Here is a 19526-nt window from a genome sequence, read left to right on the forward strand (position 1 = left end):
ATTAAGCTATGGGTGACATATTTCAAAGGGCAGATTATTGGTGTCTTTCTGCTGACAGCAAGGAATGTCAGATGAATTCAGAATACCAGTGACTGTTTAAGCCTTGCTAAGAAGGATTTTGATATAGAGTTATATTATAATTCAGGACAAAACACCTTGACCAATTTATTCTTCTGTATAGCACATTTATATCTGCATTTATATTCATCGCCAAAATAGGCAATGGACCCTTACTGTTCATAGGAACAAAGCTCCAGATGCTCTTATATTCTAAGCCTAATGTGCTCAGCTACTAGTGTGACACCATTAATCACACAGAACATGAGTTTTACGGCCTTGGAAAAATGGAACCTCCCAGATTTGTTAGACTACTCCGCTTAATAAAGTTTGTTATGAACAAGTGAGCTCTGAATACAACATACTAAATATTATCATCCCATAATCAAAAGATATCAGAAAGACTTTTTAAGGTTTAGTTCCCTTCCTATTCTCCTACAGACTGGAATTATTCAGCTCTGTACTGCAGAGCCCCATTAAGCACTTTGTTCTACGTTGAATGACTGGAATCAAGTGCGTATGGCCTCCACGGATGGATAAGCTGCTGCAAAAAGAGGTAAGTCAGCAATACTGATTGGCTCTGTTGTCTGAGTGTGCCTTTTGATTTTTGAATTACTGCCAAAAGCATCATCATTTTGTGTTTACCCTTCAAAAGCCCTCGGTCACTCAGATGGTGCATACGCTCACAGCAGAACGCACTCCCTTGCAGAAACAGTATTCAGAAAAAAGAGAGAATTTCAGTACTTGAATTTGTTGAATGTAAATTTGCGGCACAGATCCTCTATCTCTCATCTTTCGTGACATTGTTACTATACAATATGAAGTGATTAAAAGACCAGTTTTACTTTGATGCCCATCTCTTTCACTCAGACAAATGGTTTATTTATCTCTGTGCAAAGCTGTATGTAGCTTTCAAAGTGTACTTGGCCACATCATTTTACTCTCCCTTCCCCTCCCTGGCAAGTCAAAGTAACAGAACCACCATAAACCTCTGTGGTGGTTTCTTTTGTGTGTGTGAGTGGGAATTCATATTAATCACTGAAGACATAGTGCATTTTTCTTCACTGCTGTAGCCAGGACTGCCAGCACCAGTACAGGCTCAGTACTGGCTTTCAAAGGACACCACAGACTTGAATCTCCCTCCAGAGCTGCAACAAGAGCTGTTGCGTAGCTGTGAACACCTGCTGTGCACTTTGTACCCGAGTAAATGCCTGCTGGACACAGCAGGAACATGACCAGAACAGATCCCTGATGAAGCATCTGAGTTGGTTACAACTCTCCATGAATACAACATTAGCACTTGGGAATCTCCTAAGGCAGATACAAATAACGGACTCTCTCGACATGACAGGATTACCTGTCTGCAAAGGCAAAGTAGTTATTCCCATTTGAATACAAAAACAGATCAGACACCAATGATTTGGGTTTTACACAAATGTACAGGCAATGGCGAGAACATAAGTAAATAAATCCTGTCTGCATAAATGGTAACAAAGTGACAAATGAAGGCAATTTTTACCTCCTTGTTCAAAGCCTCGTGAACATTTTGCAATCCTATGATTTCTATTATTGCACTCTCACCGGACTTGCAAGTTCAGTTGACTGTGAAGGTCCTGTAAAGTCTGTAGGTTCTCCGAAGTCTTATTCGTGTGAACATTGTAAAAAGCAGCGATAGCAGAGGCAGAGCCTCTGCTGTTTCAAAGGTGCTGCCTAAGATCTCAGGTGAGGAAATGCTCTCTTACAGACAGCTCACAAGCCTAAACCCTTTGTGGATTAAAAGGAAATTAATTTGATTTCTCAAGAGCCTTTGGCTTCCCAACAAACCTTGGGAAACCACTTCAGAATACTAGGATATGCTCTAATCCATTTTCTAGTTATAAAGGCTTCTTTATTTCTGTTTTTGGCTGATAACACTTGAGATAGCATGTTTCTCATCATTCTTAAAACACTTGAGAGAGGACAATGTGAGTGCATTTTTTATTTTAGTTTTAACTTCTTTATTTCAATGCTGTACAGCTGCATTACACTTGGCTTTAATCCCTTAAGCATTATTTTCCTTGGCAAAATAGTCACTGAACTGAGTAGAACTTACTATTGGAAAAATATGCTTGAAAAACCAGTGTGATGTCAATGCCAACTGAAACCCATGGAGCTTGAAATGTCACAAATGTGCCTGTAGCTGAAATACAGAGCTCCTCATTTTTTTTTTGTCCAAGCTAGGAATGTTGTAAGTCTTAGGTTGTGAAGTCAACTGTAAAAATCATAGAATAGCCTCCTGAAACTGAATGCGTGCTGAAACTGAATGTGTGCTTCCCCCTTCATGAACAATCCTTTGGAGAACACTTATTTAAAACTGGATGTGGGATAATTCCATAGGCAACAAACATGGCTCCACTTCCAGTCTTGCCTGCGTTAACTGTAGCTGTAAGAAGTTGGGCTACAGGCTTCTCAGAGAAAAGATAGAACCCGACTTTGTAAAATATCTTTAATATTCAAATATATAAATAAGCACTACTGAAGAATAATTCAGAAGACTGCAGTGATTCATTATGAACAGATGCTATAAATGGGAACAGTAACATTGCTAGGTAAGGAAGAAGCAAGCTATTTTAGGAGTCTTGAAAACCTCTTCTAGTTCTTCAGACAGATCATGCTGCTATAGTTATTTTATAAAAAATTATATTCTGAAAAGCACTTTAGTAAAAGAAACCTTTTACTGGAACTATTATTTAACCAAGACCTTCTACAGCACTAAAAGACACTGCAATTGAGTTCCTGATATAGTTTTAAGAATGGAAGGGGTCAAAAAAAGAACAAAAAACCTACCATACCTGCACCAGGAGCTATTTATTAGCATAACACTCTTCCTTTTAAAGATTTCATAACAACTAAAGTATATACAAAGTCTTACAGCATTTACACAATAAAAAAGTTTCCTATTAGCTGATGTAGTATAAGGTAGTGCTGCAATTTACTTCAAAGCATGTATACAATAATAATGAAGCAGACCACTGTACTTTCAACTTCTCGACTACCACACCACCACTGTCAGTTGAAATGACAGTTCATTAAACCACTGGGAAGACACAGATTGTCAAAAGATTTGTAACAGGTTGATCTGCAGCACTAACCATGTTAAAGAGGTAAAAAAAAAAAAAGAAAAAAGCTACATACTGTCATGTTTCTACACTTTCCTAGAGCTGTAACAAACCCTCACAGCCTTGGATATAACATATGCAAGACAACATAATCACATTTTTTCAGATATAGTTCAGCTACTGAGTGTATTTACTTCTGAATAGGAGGCGTTATATTGATATGGCTGTGTGTTTCCATTTTTGTTCATTAACTGTTCAAATAGGTCTACAAAAAAAATTAAAAGACAGCATGGAGTTTGTAGTCATGATGTGTTTTGACTAATAAAGGCATTCAATATCAGCTATAGGATCTAATTATTCCTGTCAAAAGTTTAAGACCAGGAATCTTTGAGTAAAAATTAAACCCACAAAATCCCACACCTGCGCCGTCTGTTCACTCTGACCTTCTTTAAGCTTTTCCAACAGGGATAATACAAAATCATTAAAAATGCTTCCACCAACCCAAATGCAAGACTCATTTAGTTTATGAGAGGTCAAGAAGATTCACTAGACTATTTCTGCTGTAAAACGGAGGGAGCTTACCTAGAAAAAAGAAACCTTTACAGAATAGTGCTTTACTACAAGTAGGGATATATAGTTTAACAATGATACATAATTTAAGAACATAGCATTCTTTGCCTTTTAGAAACAGCTTTCATGTGCCAATAATGCACTTTCTACAAGAGATAAGGCTGTTGTGCCTATCGTCATATGCCTAAACCTCTTTTTTCTGGCCAATTTTGCTTTTCTTCCCCCCCCAAAGGGATTCTGTTTCAACTTAGAAACTAGTAACATCAGTTGACAATATCCGTATTAAGACAGAAAGTGACATATATAAAATCCACAAGGAACCACATAAATACCAAAGAAGTCATATAACCTTTCCATGTAAACACTTTGATTATACTGAAGCCCTAATCAGATTCTTGTCTTAAACTTTTGGCAGTTAATGTGTATGCTCAGCCAGGCTTTGTAGTTAGTTATTGTTCAAGTGGAAGCCAGGTCAGCTCACATGTTGACAGGCATGCAACTTGGAAACATTGCACAACAAGCAACACAAAGAGATTTGAGAAGGGTACAAGACTTCAAGTAGACTTCACAACCCTTCACAAACTGAATATTCACAGACAAAGATACAGTCCTTGTTTTTTCTATGGTGGATTTCTCTCTCACACATGGGACACTTTCTGTGACTCTCTAGCTTGCTTGATGCTATATAACCACTTGATGATTCTGGCATTCCTTTCAATGGCTGAAATGCCGTATGGCACACGGTCATTGGCACTGTCATCATTTCTAAGGTCACTGTTGCTGTCCTGAGACTGTTCACAGTCTGAGCTAATCATGCTTGCACTGCGAAAGTTGAGGGATATAATATCAGAGTTAGCCCTTGCAAAGTTTTCCATCCCGAGGTTTTCAAGCTCTTCAGGATCCAGTCCGCAGTAGTTAAAGAATCGTTCCACATCTGCGTCAACGCGAAAGTATCGGTCACTTAAGTCTGATTTCGATCGCTGTAGGGAGGGTCTTCTACTAACTCCGCATCCAGACTCGACTGCCTCAATCTCTGGGGATTTCAGGGTGGCAATGGCAGCGATTTTGGGCTTTGGAGGCAGAGGTGGGGCTGAACTACTGCAGGGTATTGCTTTTAAGGGCTTTGCGCTAGTTACTTTCCTAATATCTGAAGAGCTGTGAGAGACATGCAAGAAAGTCTCTGCCGATTGATCTAGGAGCCTTCTGCTGACGTTGGAGCTGCTCTCCTGTGGGCTGCTACGACCCTGCGTGGGGTAAACCTTCAAAGATTCGGCAAAGGAGTGTCGGTTCAGCTCTGTTGAATCAGCCCTGTGGGGTGGCCAATTTCGGGGACCGTGCTTATGCCCTGAACCTGAGCTGGAGCCTTCAGAGCTGTTGATGATGTTCTTCAAAATCTCAAGTTTCAGATTTTCCCTCTGGACGCCACTCTCAGTCTTTGCATTGTTGCTGAAGACTTTCAAGGTGGGGCTTCCCAGTGCTCTCTTGGCCGCAGGACAGACCGGTGGCTTCGCCAGCACCGCCGGCTTCACAGGCTCCTGCTTGGCATTGATGACCTCCTGGCTCTTGACATATTTTGCCTTGTCGGCTTCTAGCCTCTCCACTGCGCTCAGTCTTTTTGGATTAGGCTCCGCCTGCCTGCGAAAATAGTCAGGTCCTTTGTTCAGGATGCGGAGAGGAACGGCGGATGTGAAAGTCACAGCAGGGCTGACCGGCTTCACCATGCTACCTGTCGGTAATGTTTCTGTAGGCATGTTTGGTGGTCTTTCCCCCGCAGCCGTTTTGGATTCTTCTCTGGGATCTCCTAAATGCACGGTGCAGAAACATGTACATTAAGCACAATGAATAGCCGATGAATCCTGGGATCTGAGCGTTAGCAGCAGTGCCTCATCTCACAGCTCATTAAATAACACTGCGTTTCTCTTTTAAAGGCAGCCTTTGTAGGGCAAGGGCACCCGACACAAGTCCGTATTAGTCTGCTCCGCTGACTCCTTTCTTCTCGCTGAAAGATGTGGGAGTCTCGCCGTTCCCTTTGCGCTCCGCTACCGGCAGCGATCTGAAATGCAGAATAACCAACCACACGTTAGTGAGAGTGCCTGACATCAGAACGATAGCAACAGCCGCCTCCCAGCCCTCCTCTTCCACCGCTGGATGGGATGTGCTGCTGGCGCGCAGCGGAGGCACAGTGCTCAGGGTGCCCATGCCCTGCTCCCCTGAGCATCTTACAAGACATGTATTGCTTAATGTTTACACTCTGATTTAACAAAATTACATTGTAAAATAATAAAAAAAAAATTAAAAATTAGACCCTACCACAATACAGCCATGCATTTCTAGAGGGAGAAAGGGAAGAAAAATGTGACAATTCGGAGACTTAGACCCATTTATCTCCTGATGATCTGTGAAAGAGCACTTTCAAACTAATATATTCAGCTTTGATAAGTTGGTTTGTGAGCCTATTTTATCTCTAAAACCCAAACATTTTTCTCCTTACAGACAACGTACTCTATAAATCTCAGAAATGAATTTCTATTCATTAAATGCTTCAGAAAACTGTCTGGTCTAAAATGCAGAGAGCAAACAGAGACACGTAACGTTTTAAGTGCAATGCACGCCTTTCATCATTAATCTAATATAAAATCAACAACTAAAAAACAGGACATGCTGCTACAGCCACCAGTGCCAGTTCAAAGTCTGTTTGAACATCAGTCCCCATAGCACCGGTGCTCCAGCAATAAAATAAGGCTTTTCAAGTTCTCATGATCACCTTACAGGCTTAACACAACAACACAAAACTGCTTTGTTTTTGATGAAAGATTCTGGGAACATGCAAAAACACTCTGTATGCATTCGAAAAAAAAAGAACTTGTCTTCAACATTTAGATTTAATCATTCAAGTTTTCTACCAAGCAGTAAGTACAAATGAAGATTACCTTCATCTAAATTATTTTAAGATTCTATCACTTAGATTGTCATAACAGTCTAAAATCCAACACCATGGATGACATTACAAGTGCTGAAACAATTTTCCCTCCACAAGGCACTGAAGGGCACTTATCACAGAATCTACTCTTCAAGCAGTGATTTCGCTAATGGGTCTCATTTGTTTTATTATTGCCCCATTAATCTATGTTGCCCTTTTTAATATCCCATTTCTATTATCACTATGTTCTTCAGGGAGAGAAAGAAAAGCAGCTGCTACTTCTTTATCCTAAGGAATGCAGAGCAGCATCCTTACCTGGGATGACTTGCTTTTGTGTGCCCTGCCATCCTGTGTGTGCTCATCCATCAATACCCAACTTACTAATATAGTGTGTACATTGTTTTGACCAAAAGAAAAAAAAACACCACAAAATTTAAATTCCAGCTAAAGCTACATTAACAGTTAAAATAAAACAAGTACTGATGCCCAGAAATCTATGATATATACATTGAATATTCTCTCTGTATCATCCAAGGTCAAAGCAAGCAAATAGAATACACAAATGCTATAATGAGATTATAGGAAAAAGCTGAGCTTTCTCCTGAAGGCTCACTGTCACAAACATTCTTCAAATACAAACTAACACATTTAGGTGGGTGATAAACCAGACACGGATTCAGTGCAATTGAAAGGGTAGTGAAATGTTAATTAAGCTTCCCTTTCAATGTCGTTTTATAAATCCTAGTGCTAACTCCTCGGCAGTTTGACTTCCTGAATTTTAACTAAGTCTTTCTGAAAGAGAAAAAGCTTCCTTTCCTCATTTGAATCAACATATTTATTAGTACTGTTTTGAAATTAGGTATGAAATTTCCAAATCCGCTCAAGGCAATTCCAACATGCATCTGCACACACACATTTCTCTTCTGTACACACAAATCAAATCTTTCCACGTCACCAGCTCAGAGCTTGATGGCTAAGTGCCTATATAAATACTCTATTGGTGTGTATATTTAGTATTTCTACACTTGTGTGCAGAAATCAAATCTACATGAGAGCAGGGAGGAAGAAAACCCCATAAACAACCCAATTCTCTGCACTAAACACTGTCACTCAACTGAGTTAATACAACTTGAATAAGTGAGACCACTTTCCTGATGACTGTCATTAAGGGCCACCAAGGTCCTGCCCCAGAGGACAGCTGCCAAGTCCATTATCCTCCTGGCGAGCAGCTCCACACACCACTACCAATCGTAGCTGGGCGAAACCAAGGCACCGGGCCTGGAGCTGCTTTTGGAAGTCTTTTCCCAGCATTTAACAATTTCCTCGCTCTCGATAGCCCTGTTTAATTCCAGCAAGCATTGCTTAGAAGGCTAAGCATCCACCTTGGCTTCAACACCACACTTAAAAGGAAAAAAAAGAAGAAAAACAAACCCCACTGTGCATGCATGTTCATCCAAGAGAACAAGTGTGCTTGTTTGCAAGCACGTATGGGGTCAAGTGCCCCGAAGTCAATGGAAATAGGCTGCAACCGGCAATGTGCTCCAGGAATGTCTAGAAAGAAAAGCAAAGACCTGGTGAGGAGCCAGGACAGAAATGTCCACCTGAGCCAGCACAGGGAGCCTGGGGTTACATGGCCAGACATGGAAGCTTTGTACCTGTGGGGCTGGTGGTATAAATGAAAGAACATGCAGCTATGAAAAGGGATTAACTTTTTGTGTATTGTTTAAATTGATACATTTCACTGAAGTGCTGTATTTGAATGTCACCAGAAAATTTATTCAGTACTCTAATCTCAGAGAGATAAAGATTATTAATCAGGTACAGTTAGAAAAGAAAGTGGGATGAAAGAGAGGTGGATGAATGCAAATTGCTAACGAAAAAACTTCTCCTGCCTGTGCTGGCTGCAGCATGATTCTGCTGCTAGCTAGGAAAGTCAGTTCAACTCCTACCAGCCTCTTTGCTGTCCATGGGTACCTGAAACACCACAGTGACATTAGAGAGGCTTGCTACTTATTAATTTCATTGGTAACGATAAAGGCTGAGCAGCAGCAGTACTGTGTAGTCTCAGGAATACAAAACTGTGCCACTTAGTTTCCAGTTCTGAAAATCATCCTTGGAGCAAGAGGGGTATAGAAATGGCTTTCTTCTGGTTTAAACTCCAAAGAAACTCACTGTTTAGGTATCTGAATTCCCTGTTGGGTACATCTCTGATACCAGTATTGCCCTGCAGAAATTCGAAGGCAAATAGGTTTTCTTCACCCACTCCCACTGTGTGAAATATACCTAGGGACCCAAGAAATGTTCCTTTTACTCTGTTTACATCCAAATGTCTGCTCTGTAGCTGTCATCCTTCTATGGACTGAATTGTGTTTTTCAGGATTCACTCTGCATTTCCATTATTGCTCTTCCTTATAGTAACTACTTGACTTAAGAGATTATTTAAAGAAAAACGAAGACAAAAAACTTATGCACACATTCAAACATAGTTCTTTTTAATACTATGCATACATTAATAAAATCTTTCTGACAGTTCTGACTAACTGAGCTCCCCTAGCATCCATTGAAGACCTGCCGAGTAGAATAAAAACAAAGTTTTAGGGTTTTAAAGCTGCATTTTCAGCCAGACAATTCAATTCAGGAATCATTTGCAACAGGGGCAGAGATTCAAAGCACTTAATTTTAGCACATTCTAGGTATTGTGCTCTAATCACTCTTAAGTCCATAATATGTTTGTCAGATATTCATATTTAAATAACCGATGCACTGTCTACATGATTTAGGGGAACATAACAGAGCCTAAAGCAGCAGTAGCTATACAATTAACATTAGCTACAAATAAATCCTCTATAAAATATTATTTCCTTGATTTAAAGCCAAGACAGCAGGAGGAGATAAACTATGCAGAAACTTTGGAATTACAGGTCCATATATTCTAAATATGCAGTTTCTTAAAATGCAAAAGAAATTTATGAGCTGACCCCATTCTGGCAAATATTTATTTCTAGCAGTATTATGAATGCAATATTATTGTACAATAACTGAGTTTATTTTTTCTCCCATACCTAAAACTGCATTCTAAACACAGACTGAACGATGTTAACCCGCTTCCCTCCCCTGTTCTGTGCCCTGTTGCTCCTACACATCGGTCAAGTTTCAGCCAGTCTTTCCCTAAAAGCATCCATAGAAGAGCACTACTGCTATTTCGACAGTATTAAAGTTGCAAAAACAGCAGCAAAAAGCAACATGAAAATGAAACTAGTGAAATTTCTGTCCTTGGCCTCAGCGAGGACATAGCTTTGCCTGACAAAGTTACAATGAACCTCGTATTCTTAATTCACCCCTCTGGGACAGCAGATGAAAGAATTGTACAAGAGGTAGGGTGAAGCACAGTGGATAAATATAATGAAGGTTGACAGCCTTTACTCTGCTTTCCTTGATATTTAAAGGCCTGTGTCAATTTTATTTTCCAGGTGATAAAATATAACTACCAGTACCTCAAGATGCACCATAAACATCACATAAATTCCAGCATAAGCAATCAAGAAGTGATTGCAAAAGGACTCAAAGAGATCACAAAACAAAATTTGCACAGGAACATGGGACACAGATGGAAAATGTCAGGCTCTCCTAACAACTAGGTACATTTCAGAGGTGCAGGTCCCACTATGAAGATGCCAGTTTCTTAACAATCACTGAAAAGCCTCTAAATGAGGGCATCACTGAGCTACTGGTCTAGGCACTAAGTTATACTAATGTGTATGCCTAAAATTGATACAAGTTCTTCTGTAGATAATTCTCATTGGATAAACCTCACATATATATGTTACTAAGCTTAAAAATACAGGCAAAGCCCAAGTAAACTTGGCTGAAACTGATATAAGGTTATCCATATCCAGAATGGCAGCAATATTTCATTTTTGAAGCCAATTTTAGATAAAGATGTGTACAGTGTGTAGACTTGGTCTCACATAATAACTGTCAAGATAAAGCATGAGGAGATGAAATAGTCTTTCAGATCTACCATGACTCAAAATACTAATGAAAGTGCCTATTTTCAACTATGTTCCCCCCTAAAACATGAAACAGTGAACAGTAAGTAAAGAGCAATATCTATTTGTTCGAGCAGACATTTAGGCCTTCAAAAGGTCATAAATAATGTGAACTACAGTGACCTAAAACCAAGAGTGGCAGAATTATGCAGACAAGGGAAATTTTCACCAAGTGGGAAGGTTAACAACTTTGGCAAAGGTGGCTACTTTTCAGTGCTGATGTATTACTTCCAACCAAAAGACCCCAAATTACAACCAGCATTAACTTTGTATTAGCGTGCATAGATGAATCTACAATGGGCTGATACATTTAAACTAATTCTGCTTTGCTCTTACATCACACTCAAAGACTTTTAAGACAAAACTCTCCATAAATAAAACAGTGCCACCACTTAGCACTCTTTCTATTTCAATGTGCAGTGAAAATGATGAGGCTTAAAGCAGGATGTTGCCATAACCAGAAATGCTAAAACTGTTAAGTTTTACAGAAATAGCTTCTGTAAAATCCATAGAGATACAAACATCTGGAAAGCAGGAAAGCAACCTAGCAGCTATACTTACATATTAGCTCTGTAATGTATGCCACTGGGAGCTGGACAGAGACACCTCTTTGAAAGAAAAACCTTTAGAAAATATTTTGTTTCCTTTTAGTTCTGAAATCCATCACTGTTACATCTCCTACCCAGTAGCAATAATCAGCTCTCAGTGATACTTGCTTCTGGGTTAAATACTGCCCTGTAGATACCTGACACACATGAAAACCGGTTTCCTTCAACAGGCACAGACAGCTGCACAAATGCACAAGAAAGCTCAGAAACGAAATTTCCCTTTCTTCCAACTAGACGATAAAAACCAATATAACACATCTTACTATTTAGAGTGCTTATCACAGACTGTGTTTATAAAAGCTGTAGTGGAAATCAATTCTTTTTTCTTTGGACTCCTGTGTTGCTTACACCATATTGTACTCTTTGCAAAAATTTCAGTCACTCATTTAAACAAAAAAATCAGGAAAGGGCCTAAAAAAGTATAATAAGGAATGTAATTTTTATTAGATTTGTAACTCTAGCCTTATGTGAATATTTTTATTTCAGTGTGCATTTTATGAGAGTGATGCTCTAAACACTTCTCAAAGCTTTAGAGGAAACATCCTTACTCTCTGTTCATCAGCCAGTGTCAATGGTCACAAGTCCAAACCATTTTTATCTTTTAATTTTGCATCTCTCCATACCAACCATGTTTTAAGTTTATAGTCTCCTCCCTACAACAAGACCACAATTTCCAATTTATCCTGTGGTGTCCTGGGCCTACACAAGTTTCCCAGGATCTCTTCTGCATTTTTAGAAATCAACATAACCCCCTTCTTCAATACAGGATCCCTGGACCTGGTGCTCTGTCACATTTCAGAGGTTCATCAAACCCTGGGGTTCCTACTGTACCATGTCACAGCTGCTTGGTCCCTCCTCTCTGGAAAAAGGGGACTTTTACTTCTCTGCTACTTCTCTACCTTCTCTTCAAACTGCTTCCCCATTGCACCATCTCGATTTGTAAGATGCAGTAACTCCTGCTCTGGTCTAGTTGAAGCAGCAGTGCTATCTGCCCTACACTTTTCCTTTCTTCTCTACTGATAGGAAAAGCTAGCACCTCATCTCCTTGTTCCTGGCAGCTGTCCTTCACAGCCATGCTTGGATTTGGCATCCTGGTAAACCATCTTTGTTCCCACTGGTAATGTTTCCAATGTGTGGGGTAAAAAAAATTTAATTGGGGGTCACTGTTGCACACTGGGAGAAAACAGAGGGAGGCAGAACAACAAAATGATTTTAATTATGAAGCTCAGCAAAAGTATTTTAAATGGAACACTACTCATTTTAGTTCCTATCTCAAATCCATGGTAATTCTTAACAAGTCCATTTTAAGAGTGAGACGTATTCTAAGCTAACCAAATCTTTGTGGCAATAGGTTCAGTAGAAATCATATGCACTTGTGAAGAAGGAAATAAAAATCTTCTATCTCAAAAATGCAGAGATATGCCTGCAAAGCACTCTCCTTCTAGTACTACCACAGATACGCTGTCTCATTAGCAGGATTTTCAGATTCCATACATCAGTCACCCACGTGCCCCCCGGAACACTGTGAAGTCTAGTCCTCAACAACAGGAGCATAAGTGTCATCAGTAACAAGGCAGCTGGGAAACAAATTCTCCAGCATCCTCACCAATATAATGATTACCATTAACTCACCTATAGAACATACACCTTGACAGCAGCATTTTCAAAATGCCAATTCTGAGCCATTTGACACACTGAGATAAATTAAACACAGTACTAAATCCTTTAAATGAAAACTTGTATGAATGCTAAAGCACTCTACTGCAGCATACTTGTCACCACTGGTGCAGATACAGAATCAGACTTGGTCTTACACTATGAAGTAAGCCCTAAAACATTAATCACCTTGGCTTAAAAGAACTTCTGCATGTAAATGTTGAAATATTAAGAAATCGAGCCAGATTTAAATGGATAAAGGGAAAGTATGGATTTTCAAAATGAATGTTTATATTAAATGGTCTGTCTACCAAGACAGACTTGTAGCCAAAGACTTGATGACCCAAAACCAGGAGACTTCTGTAAGTTCACCTCCATAGCTACTGCAGCAAGGCAACATGACCTCCCTTGGATATTTGGCATTTTGCTTCACGCAAACCTATGAAAGCACCCTCAAGCTGAGCACTAAAAACTAATCAGCACTGAAATACGCACACCTAAAATGGCAGAATCTTTGGGAAAACAAAGTCTCTCTGTTCACCATTTAAGTGACAGCAGTGTTCATAAAATCTTGAGTATCTGATATTTAAGCTTGGATCTCACCTTGAAGCATATGTTCCTCTGCCAGTATTTTTTGCCTCAACTAATAAATTGGGAAGCACTTCTGGGCTCTTCTGTCTGCATACAACTCCCCAGCTATGTATGTCCTGAACATCATAGCAAGTCAAAACCTGGACACCTTCCCCATGTCCCATATTTGACTTCTGTGGTTGCCCATCTCCCCTATTTATTTTCTATGGAAAAGAACGGTGAGAAATCTGGAATGAACTTAACCATGTAGGACAGAAGGGATGTTCAGGGGAAGAGGCCCATGGCGATGCCCTGCACACCCCTGCCACCCAGCATAGGTGAAGTTCTTATTTCTACTAACAGACATGCACATAACTAAGACTGATAGTCACTCTCATGCTGTAGAGGAACCAAGGATTTCCTTGCCCAGCTTACTCATTCACACTATCTTATCCAGCAGGTACCTGCCAGCCCTAAAAATGAAGTCAGTGTTGCTGAGGATAACAAAGGAAACACTTCCTCCACTTGATTTTAGAGTGCAGACTAGAACCAGCCCTCCAGGGCAGATACTTGAAGTACTAGGCTATACCTAGTATTATACAAATATCTCAAAGGTGGTGTCAAGAGGATGGTGCCAGACTCTTTTCAGTGGTGCCCAGCAACAGGATGAGGAGCAATGGCCATAATCTAAAACACAAGAAGTTCCACTCAATATGAGAAAGAAATTTTTTACATTGGGGGGGGCAGAGCACCGGAATAGGCTGCCCAGGGAGGTTGTGGAAATCTCCTTCTCTGGAGACATTCAAAATCCACCTGGACACATTCCTGTGTAATCTGCTCTAGGTGACCTTTCCTTGGCAGAGGGGTTGGACTATATGATCTGTTCTGTGGACTATAGCAGTTCTGTGATTCAGTATGTAGAGACAGTCTCTTCTCCAGCACGTCCTTTGAAAGGCTTCCACTTTGAAAGAAAAAGTATTTCCAAGTTTTCTTTAAATAAAGGAAAGAGTAAAAAAGACCACATAAGGTACTTGGCAAAGAAACTGGACTACTAACCTGCTCCAGTGCAACTAAGTAATTTCTAGCAAGTAGGACATTTCAGCTGAAACAGGGAGATCAGTTTGGTTCTTCCTCAGGAGGTGGGAAACTTGCCCCAGCTTGGGGACTAAGGATTTGATCCAGTTTCTCATTTATCAGAAGAGTGCAGCAATCTCTAATTTTATGTACACAAATGCCGCTGCCAGTTTCTTCTTGTGGGAAAGGAAAAAATTTACCAGACTGTCATAAGAGGCCAAAAGCCCTGAAATCTCAAGTTGCCATGTTTAGACTTTTATTTATTGTCAAAATTTCTCTAAAACTGTTTACAATGAGGAATACATTAAAGGAACACAGTATTATAGCTAGGAACAGATTTTGTCTGAGAAATAACCATAAACCCACAAAGAAAACAGCAGTTAGACATTCACTTGCAGTTACTAACCCTGCAAAACTCCAGAAATGTTCAAATAAATGAAGACCCCAAGTAAACAAATACAGTCCAGAAAAGAGAAACAATTCCAACAATTTTTGCAGTGAAAAAACCAGCAACCATAAAGAGCTATTATAAATGGAAAAAAAAAAATCATACTTAAAATTTCCTTTCCTTTAGAAATTTAATTAGAAAGAGAATCTTTTAAAAATACTTATTTTCATGGTTTCAAAACAAAGCTTAATAGCACCTTTCTGAAGTTTCTTACATGTTCTGAAAACATATTTGAAAAAAATAGTGCCCAAGTATATGGAATATTTCTTATATTACTTGCCAAAATTTTACAAGCAAGAAACCAGAAAGCCATCTAGATTATAGATATTTAAATATTTTCTCTCCTAACAGCTTATCTTGTTACATGGAAAATTCTTTTTAATAAACTCTATACAGGAACACAACTGTTTCATCTTTAGAAATAAATATTAAAATATAGCCAATTAATGTCTCTTACTGATATTAGGAACCCACAAGGCCACCTTTAATAGGTAGTACAGTAGGCACAATTGAAAAATGAGTATGGTAAAACCAATACCTTTAGAAAAATGATAATGTTCAGCCAGGGCAGTACAATAGAGTGGCCTAATTCTGACAACTGTGGACTTTGAGCTGCTTTTCTGATTAGCTGTGGGATCTTTTTTGCCAAAGCTCTTTGTATTAAACAGCCTTTTTTGTAACATGAGCTATTACTGCAGTAAGGTCAGCACGGCTGTTTTAAAGTAATTTCTACAATCTAATTGCCCTGAGTTAACCATTTGTAAGCATTGAAACTTTACACATATGAAATATTGCACATTTTTTTCTTAAATAAGTGTGCTATAAAAATTTTGACTATGTAAAAACCAATCAAGTCTTTTAAAACTAATAACTGGGAAAAAATCCAACAAAAACAAACCACACATGACTTACAGCAGTGTTCCAGGGCACTGCAACCGTCAGGACAACTCCATGAACGCTCTCTTATTTTTGACTTATTTTCTCTAGAGAAGATGACATTTTCCCATAGCACAGAATAGTTCATTCTCCTTTCCTCCAGCCTCAAGTCTAAAGATACATGGTGTTAGAAGTCAAGAAAGAAAACTGAGGGACCGCAAAGCACTACGTCTCGAAGACAGGTCTGTATATTTAATACTACTTCAAGCTGATGGTTAAAAATACCAATTTTGGCTCTGAAACACAATGCAATTTAGGTCTTCTATGTTATTATGACGTTGCAATCAATGATATAGCTGTATAACTCAACGCAAGTGCTACACTGCACGTGCACAGCATGATCACATGCCTGCGTGTGTAACACCTCAGACTACCAGTATTTACTGCAGTTGTTGAGGCAGAGATGTTAGAATACACTGAGTATATTTCCTTCTTGATTTCCATGTGGGAAATATGTGCCTACAGAGCCCACATGTTAAAACCACAGATCTTCACAAACTGTTTGCAACCTATTTAACTGAAGATGAACATTCAGTTAGCTACTTGTTAATGGGCATCCAAACTTCTGTTTAATATCCAAGTTTGACACTCGGAGTGTGTTTTTGTATTACTGTTTAAATTAATGACTCTTCACTAAAACAATGTTCTTAGAAAGTTGCATTTAAGAAATCAGACTCCTGAATAGTTTTTGCATATCTGAGGGTCTGATGAAGTTATGATGGAAATTCTTCCTGACCACAAATTTTAACAAACCACAAAACCCTCATTATCTTAAAGAAAACAAAAGCTGTATCAAGTCATGACCAGTGTATTTAATTAAATGAAGAGGAAGACAGTGAGAGTTAAAGCATCCCAGTGCCAAGAAAACAAACAAACAAACAAACTAAAAACCCCTAAGACTGGAATTTAGAGTGTGTGGACAGACACAAGAAGACCAAGAAATGCCAAGACATGGAGAGGTAGAGGAGAAATGCAATCACCAGGGAAAGATCAGAGAGGAAAAGGTGTTGGGAATAGAGAAAGGAGCACCAAACGATTGGCATGAAGGAGTAGATTACAAGGACAGAGGGAGATCATAGGAAAGTGGAAGAGACACCTCAAGGGCTCTTCCTCCTCTCCTCTCTCACAGCTCATATAACCTGCAGGAGGAACAAAGCTGGCATGAAGATTCTCCTGAAGCAAAGCTCTTGCTAACCCAGACCACTTTAGGGTTGCAGCAAAGAGATACATCTCTCTGCTGCAGCCCCCGTGCCTGGGGCAGGCTGTCCACTGAGCCTAGAAGGCTGGTGGTGAAGGAGCTGGTAGTGGGGTGGTTGGCAGGAAGAGATCACAGAAGGATACCCACCTCAGAGCCCTGTGCACTTTGAAGAGGAAAATGAATAGTGGAGTAAATCCAGCAAACTCGGTAAATCCAGTTCTTTTTGGCAATGCTTCAGTTCCCTTTATGTGCTGATTGCATGATGAGATACACAATTGGCTTGTCCCTGGGGAGTCCTGAACTAGAGATGCTCTTGACCGTGTTCTCACAAGTGCCATAGACTACTGCTTAAAAAAACTGTTTTAACTATTCCTCCATTCCTACCCTCCCTTCTAGTATCAGACTACTCCATCATTGCTATATATCCATTCTCCTCTAAGATTTGTGATACACAGCCACATGAACAGATCTCCCCTCTTTGTAAATGAAGATAAATCTCCAAACTGAAAATTAAACACACGATTGAGAATGACTGCCCAAAGTAACAAAGGAAATTTATTCCAAACCTAGAAATTGGATAGAGATATCCCAAACTTATAGCTACTGCTTTAACTTCTTGAGAGATGAGTATCAGCAAACTTTTTAAGTAGTTAACTGAACTAGAGTATCTCAGGGCTAAGCTGCCTAAGCCATAAAAATAATATGATGCAGCAACCAAGGTGCCAAGCCTCAAGTGAGGACACCTGATCTCTGTCTTTTCATCTGCTCATGCCTGCTGCATAAAGGCAACTCTCCTGTCCAGCTGCCCTGCCAGCACACTATCCCCATCACTGCTGGGGAACCACATCCCTCCATTGAAGATGTCCCTCACTCACTAGCACCAGCTCATCACTGATCTGGACTGGTTCCGAGACATTCTTTAAAAGCTAATAAAAAGGGCTGTGTCACTGCAGCCAGGACTGAATGCTGCTTTCGTCATAAATCACAAATCCAATCTTTTCTGTTGGCAAACTGAGCAATATATTTCCAACAAAACTACAGACCTCCTGCAGCATCTGTATGAATGCAAAACACTGAATCCCATTTCGAGGATGGCAGAAATAAATCCTATACAGAATGGCATCAGGAAGGCAAAAATATGAAATGTGACTGTAAAATTAGGATAGGTTAACTTGTGATCACAAAACCTAACACAAATCGCTTACCAGGCTTTGAATGTTCCTCGTGTCAGCCCTTGGCACAGCTAAAATGGTTTTGCTGCCTTTAATTTTGCACTACAACATATCTGGAATTTCAAGTTCCTAATTTTCTCAGCTGACAGAAATGGCTTCTGAGATGATTTCTACATTCTGGGAACAGATTTCTACCCTTAAATTAGCCATGTGTACTCTCAGACTTAACATTTTTGTCTTTAAATAAAACAGCAGTGATAATTATTAAAGACCCCACACGATGCAAATTTATGTTCTTGAGCCAAATATGGTGATTGGAAACAGATGAACATGAAATGCTTTCTACTGAGTGGAATTAAAACTAAATATTAGTGAAGTGTGTTGCTGATTTGACACATGACACATAAGACATTGATTACTAATTTTTCTCTTTGCTACAGTGAAATATTAGAAGTGCCCTATTGGTCTTTCAAGAATTGTACAACCATTGGTACAATGTGCTACATGTACAGCTGGCATCACCTCCTGCCCTTCTGGGTTTCTAGTTTCCTTGTATTTACCAAGGATGAAGCTATTCTTTCCACTGGATGAGATACTGGATTTCCCCCTTTTCTTTAAGAGCTTTAGCGATGAATAAGATTTTAAGCTGTAATGCTCATCTCCTGCTCAGACCTTGAGATCAAGCTCAGCATGTTCTGGATGGACTTCTACCTGAGGACTGGAAGAAAGCAATACAGCCTTCAAAAAGGCCAGGAGAGAGGACACAGGGAACTACCAGCCAGTCAGCCTCACCTTCATCCCTGTAAAGGTGATGAAGTGCCTCATTCTGGAGGCCATCTCTATCCACATGGATGACAAGAAGGTCATCAGGAGTAGTCAGCACAGATTCACGAAAGGCCCATCGTGGTTCCTTCCAACCTTACCCGTTCTGTGATTCTCTGTGATCCCATGTTTTGAATGTAGTAGCAATAACCAAATAAATAACAAAAAGCTCTGAAGCACTAAGGCTACAAGTGCTCGCTTACAGTGAAGGTCTCCTATACAAAAAGCTAATGCAATCTACTGAATGGAAAAATTGTAACCAAATTACAGGTTGGGAATATGGGATGAGAAAAAGCCTGGAACTACTGGAATACTTCCAAAAAGGATTCAGATAAATAACAGGAATAA

At 39.6% G+C, this 19526-nt stretch overlaps 1 protein-coding gene across 10 annotated transcripts in view; it reads right to left on the reverse strand.

The window, feature by feature from the left end:
• Nucleotides 1-2020: 2020 nt before the first annotated feature.
• Nucleotides 2021-19526, reverse strand: part of FAM110B (family with sequence similarity 110 member B) — a 114222-nt gene continuing 96716 nt past the window's right edge. For all 10 annotated transcript variants that reach the window (XM_064652586.1, XM_064652513.1, XM_064652539.1 and 7 more), the window contains one exon: nucleotides 2021-5778. In XM_064652586.1, the coding sequence (XP_064508656.1) occupies nucleotides 4364-5476 (1113 nt within the window). In that variant the 5' untranslated portion in view covers nucleotides 5477-5778 and the 3' untranslated portion in view covers nucleotides 2021-4363. The remainder of the gene's footprint in view (nucleotides 5779-19526) is intronic.

The sequence above is a fragment of the Pseudopipra pipra genome, chromosome 1, assembly GCF_036250125.1.
Source record: "Pseudopipra pipra isolate bDixPip1 chromosome 1, bDixPip1.hap1, whole genome shotgun sequence".
In the NCBI taxonomy this organism is placed as follows: Eukaryota; Metazoa; Chordata; class Aves; order Passeriformes; family Pipridae; genus Pseudopipra; species Pseudopipra pipra.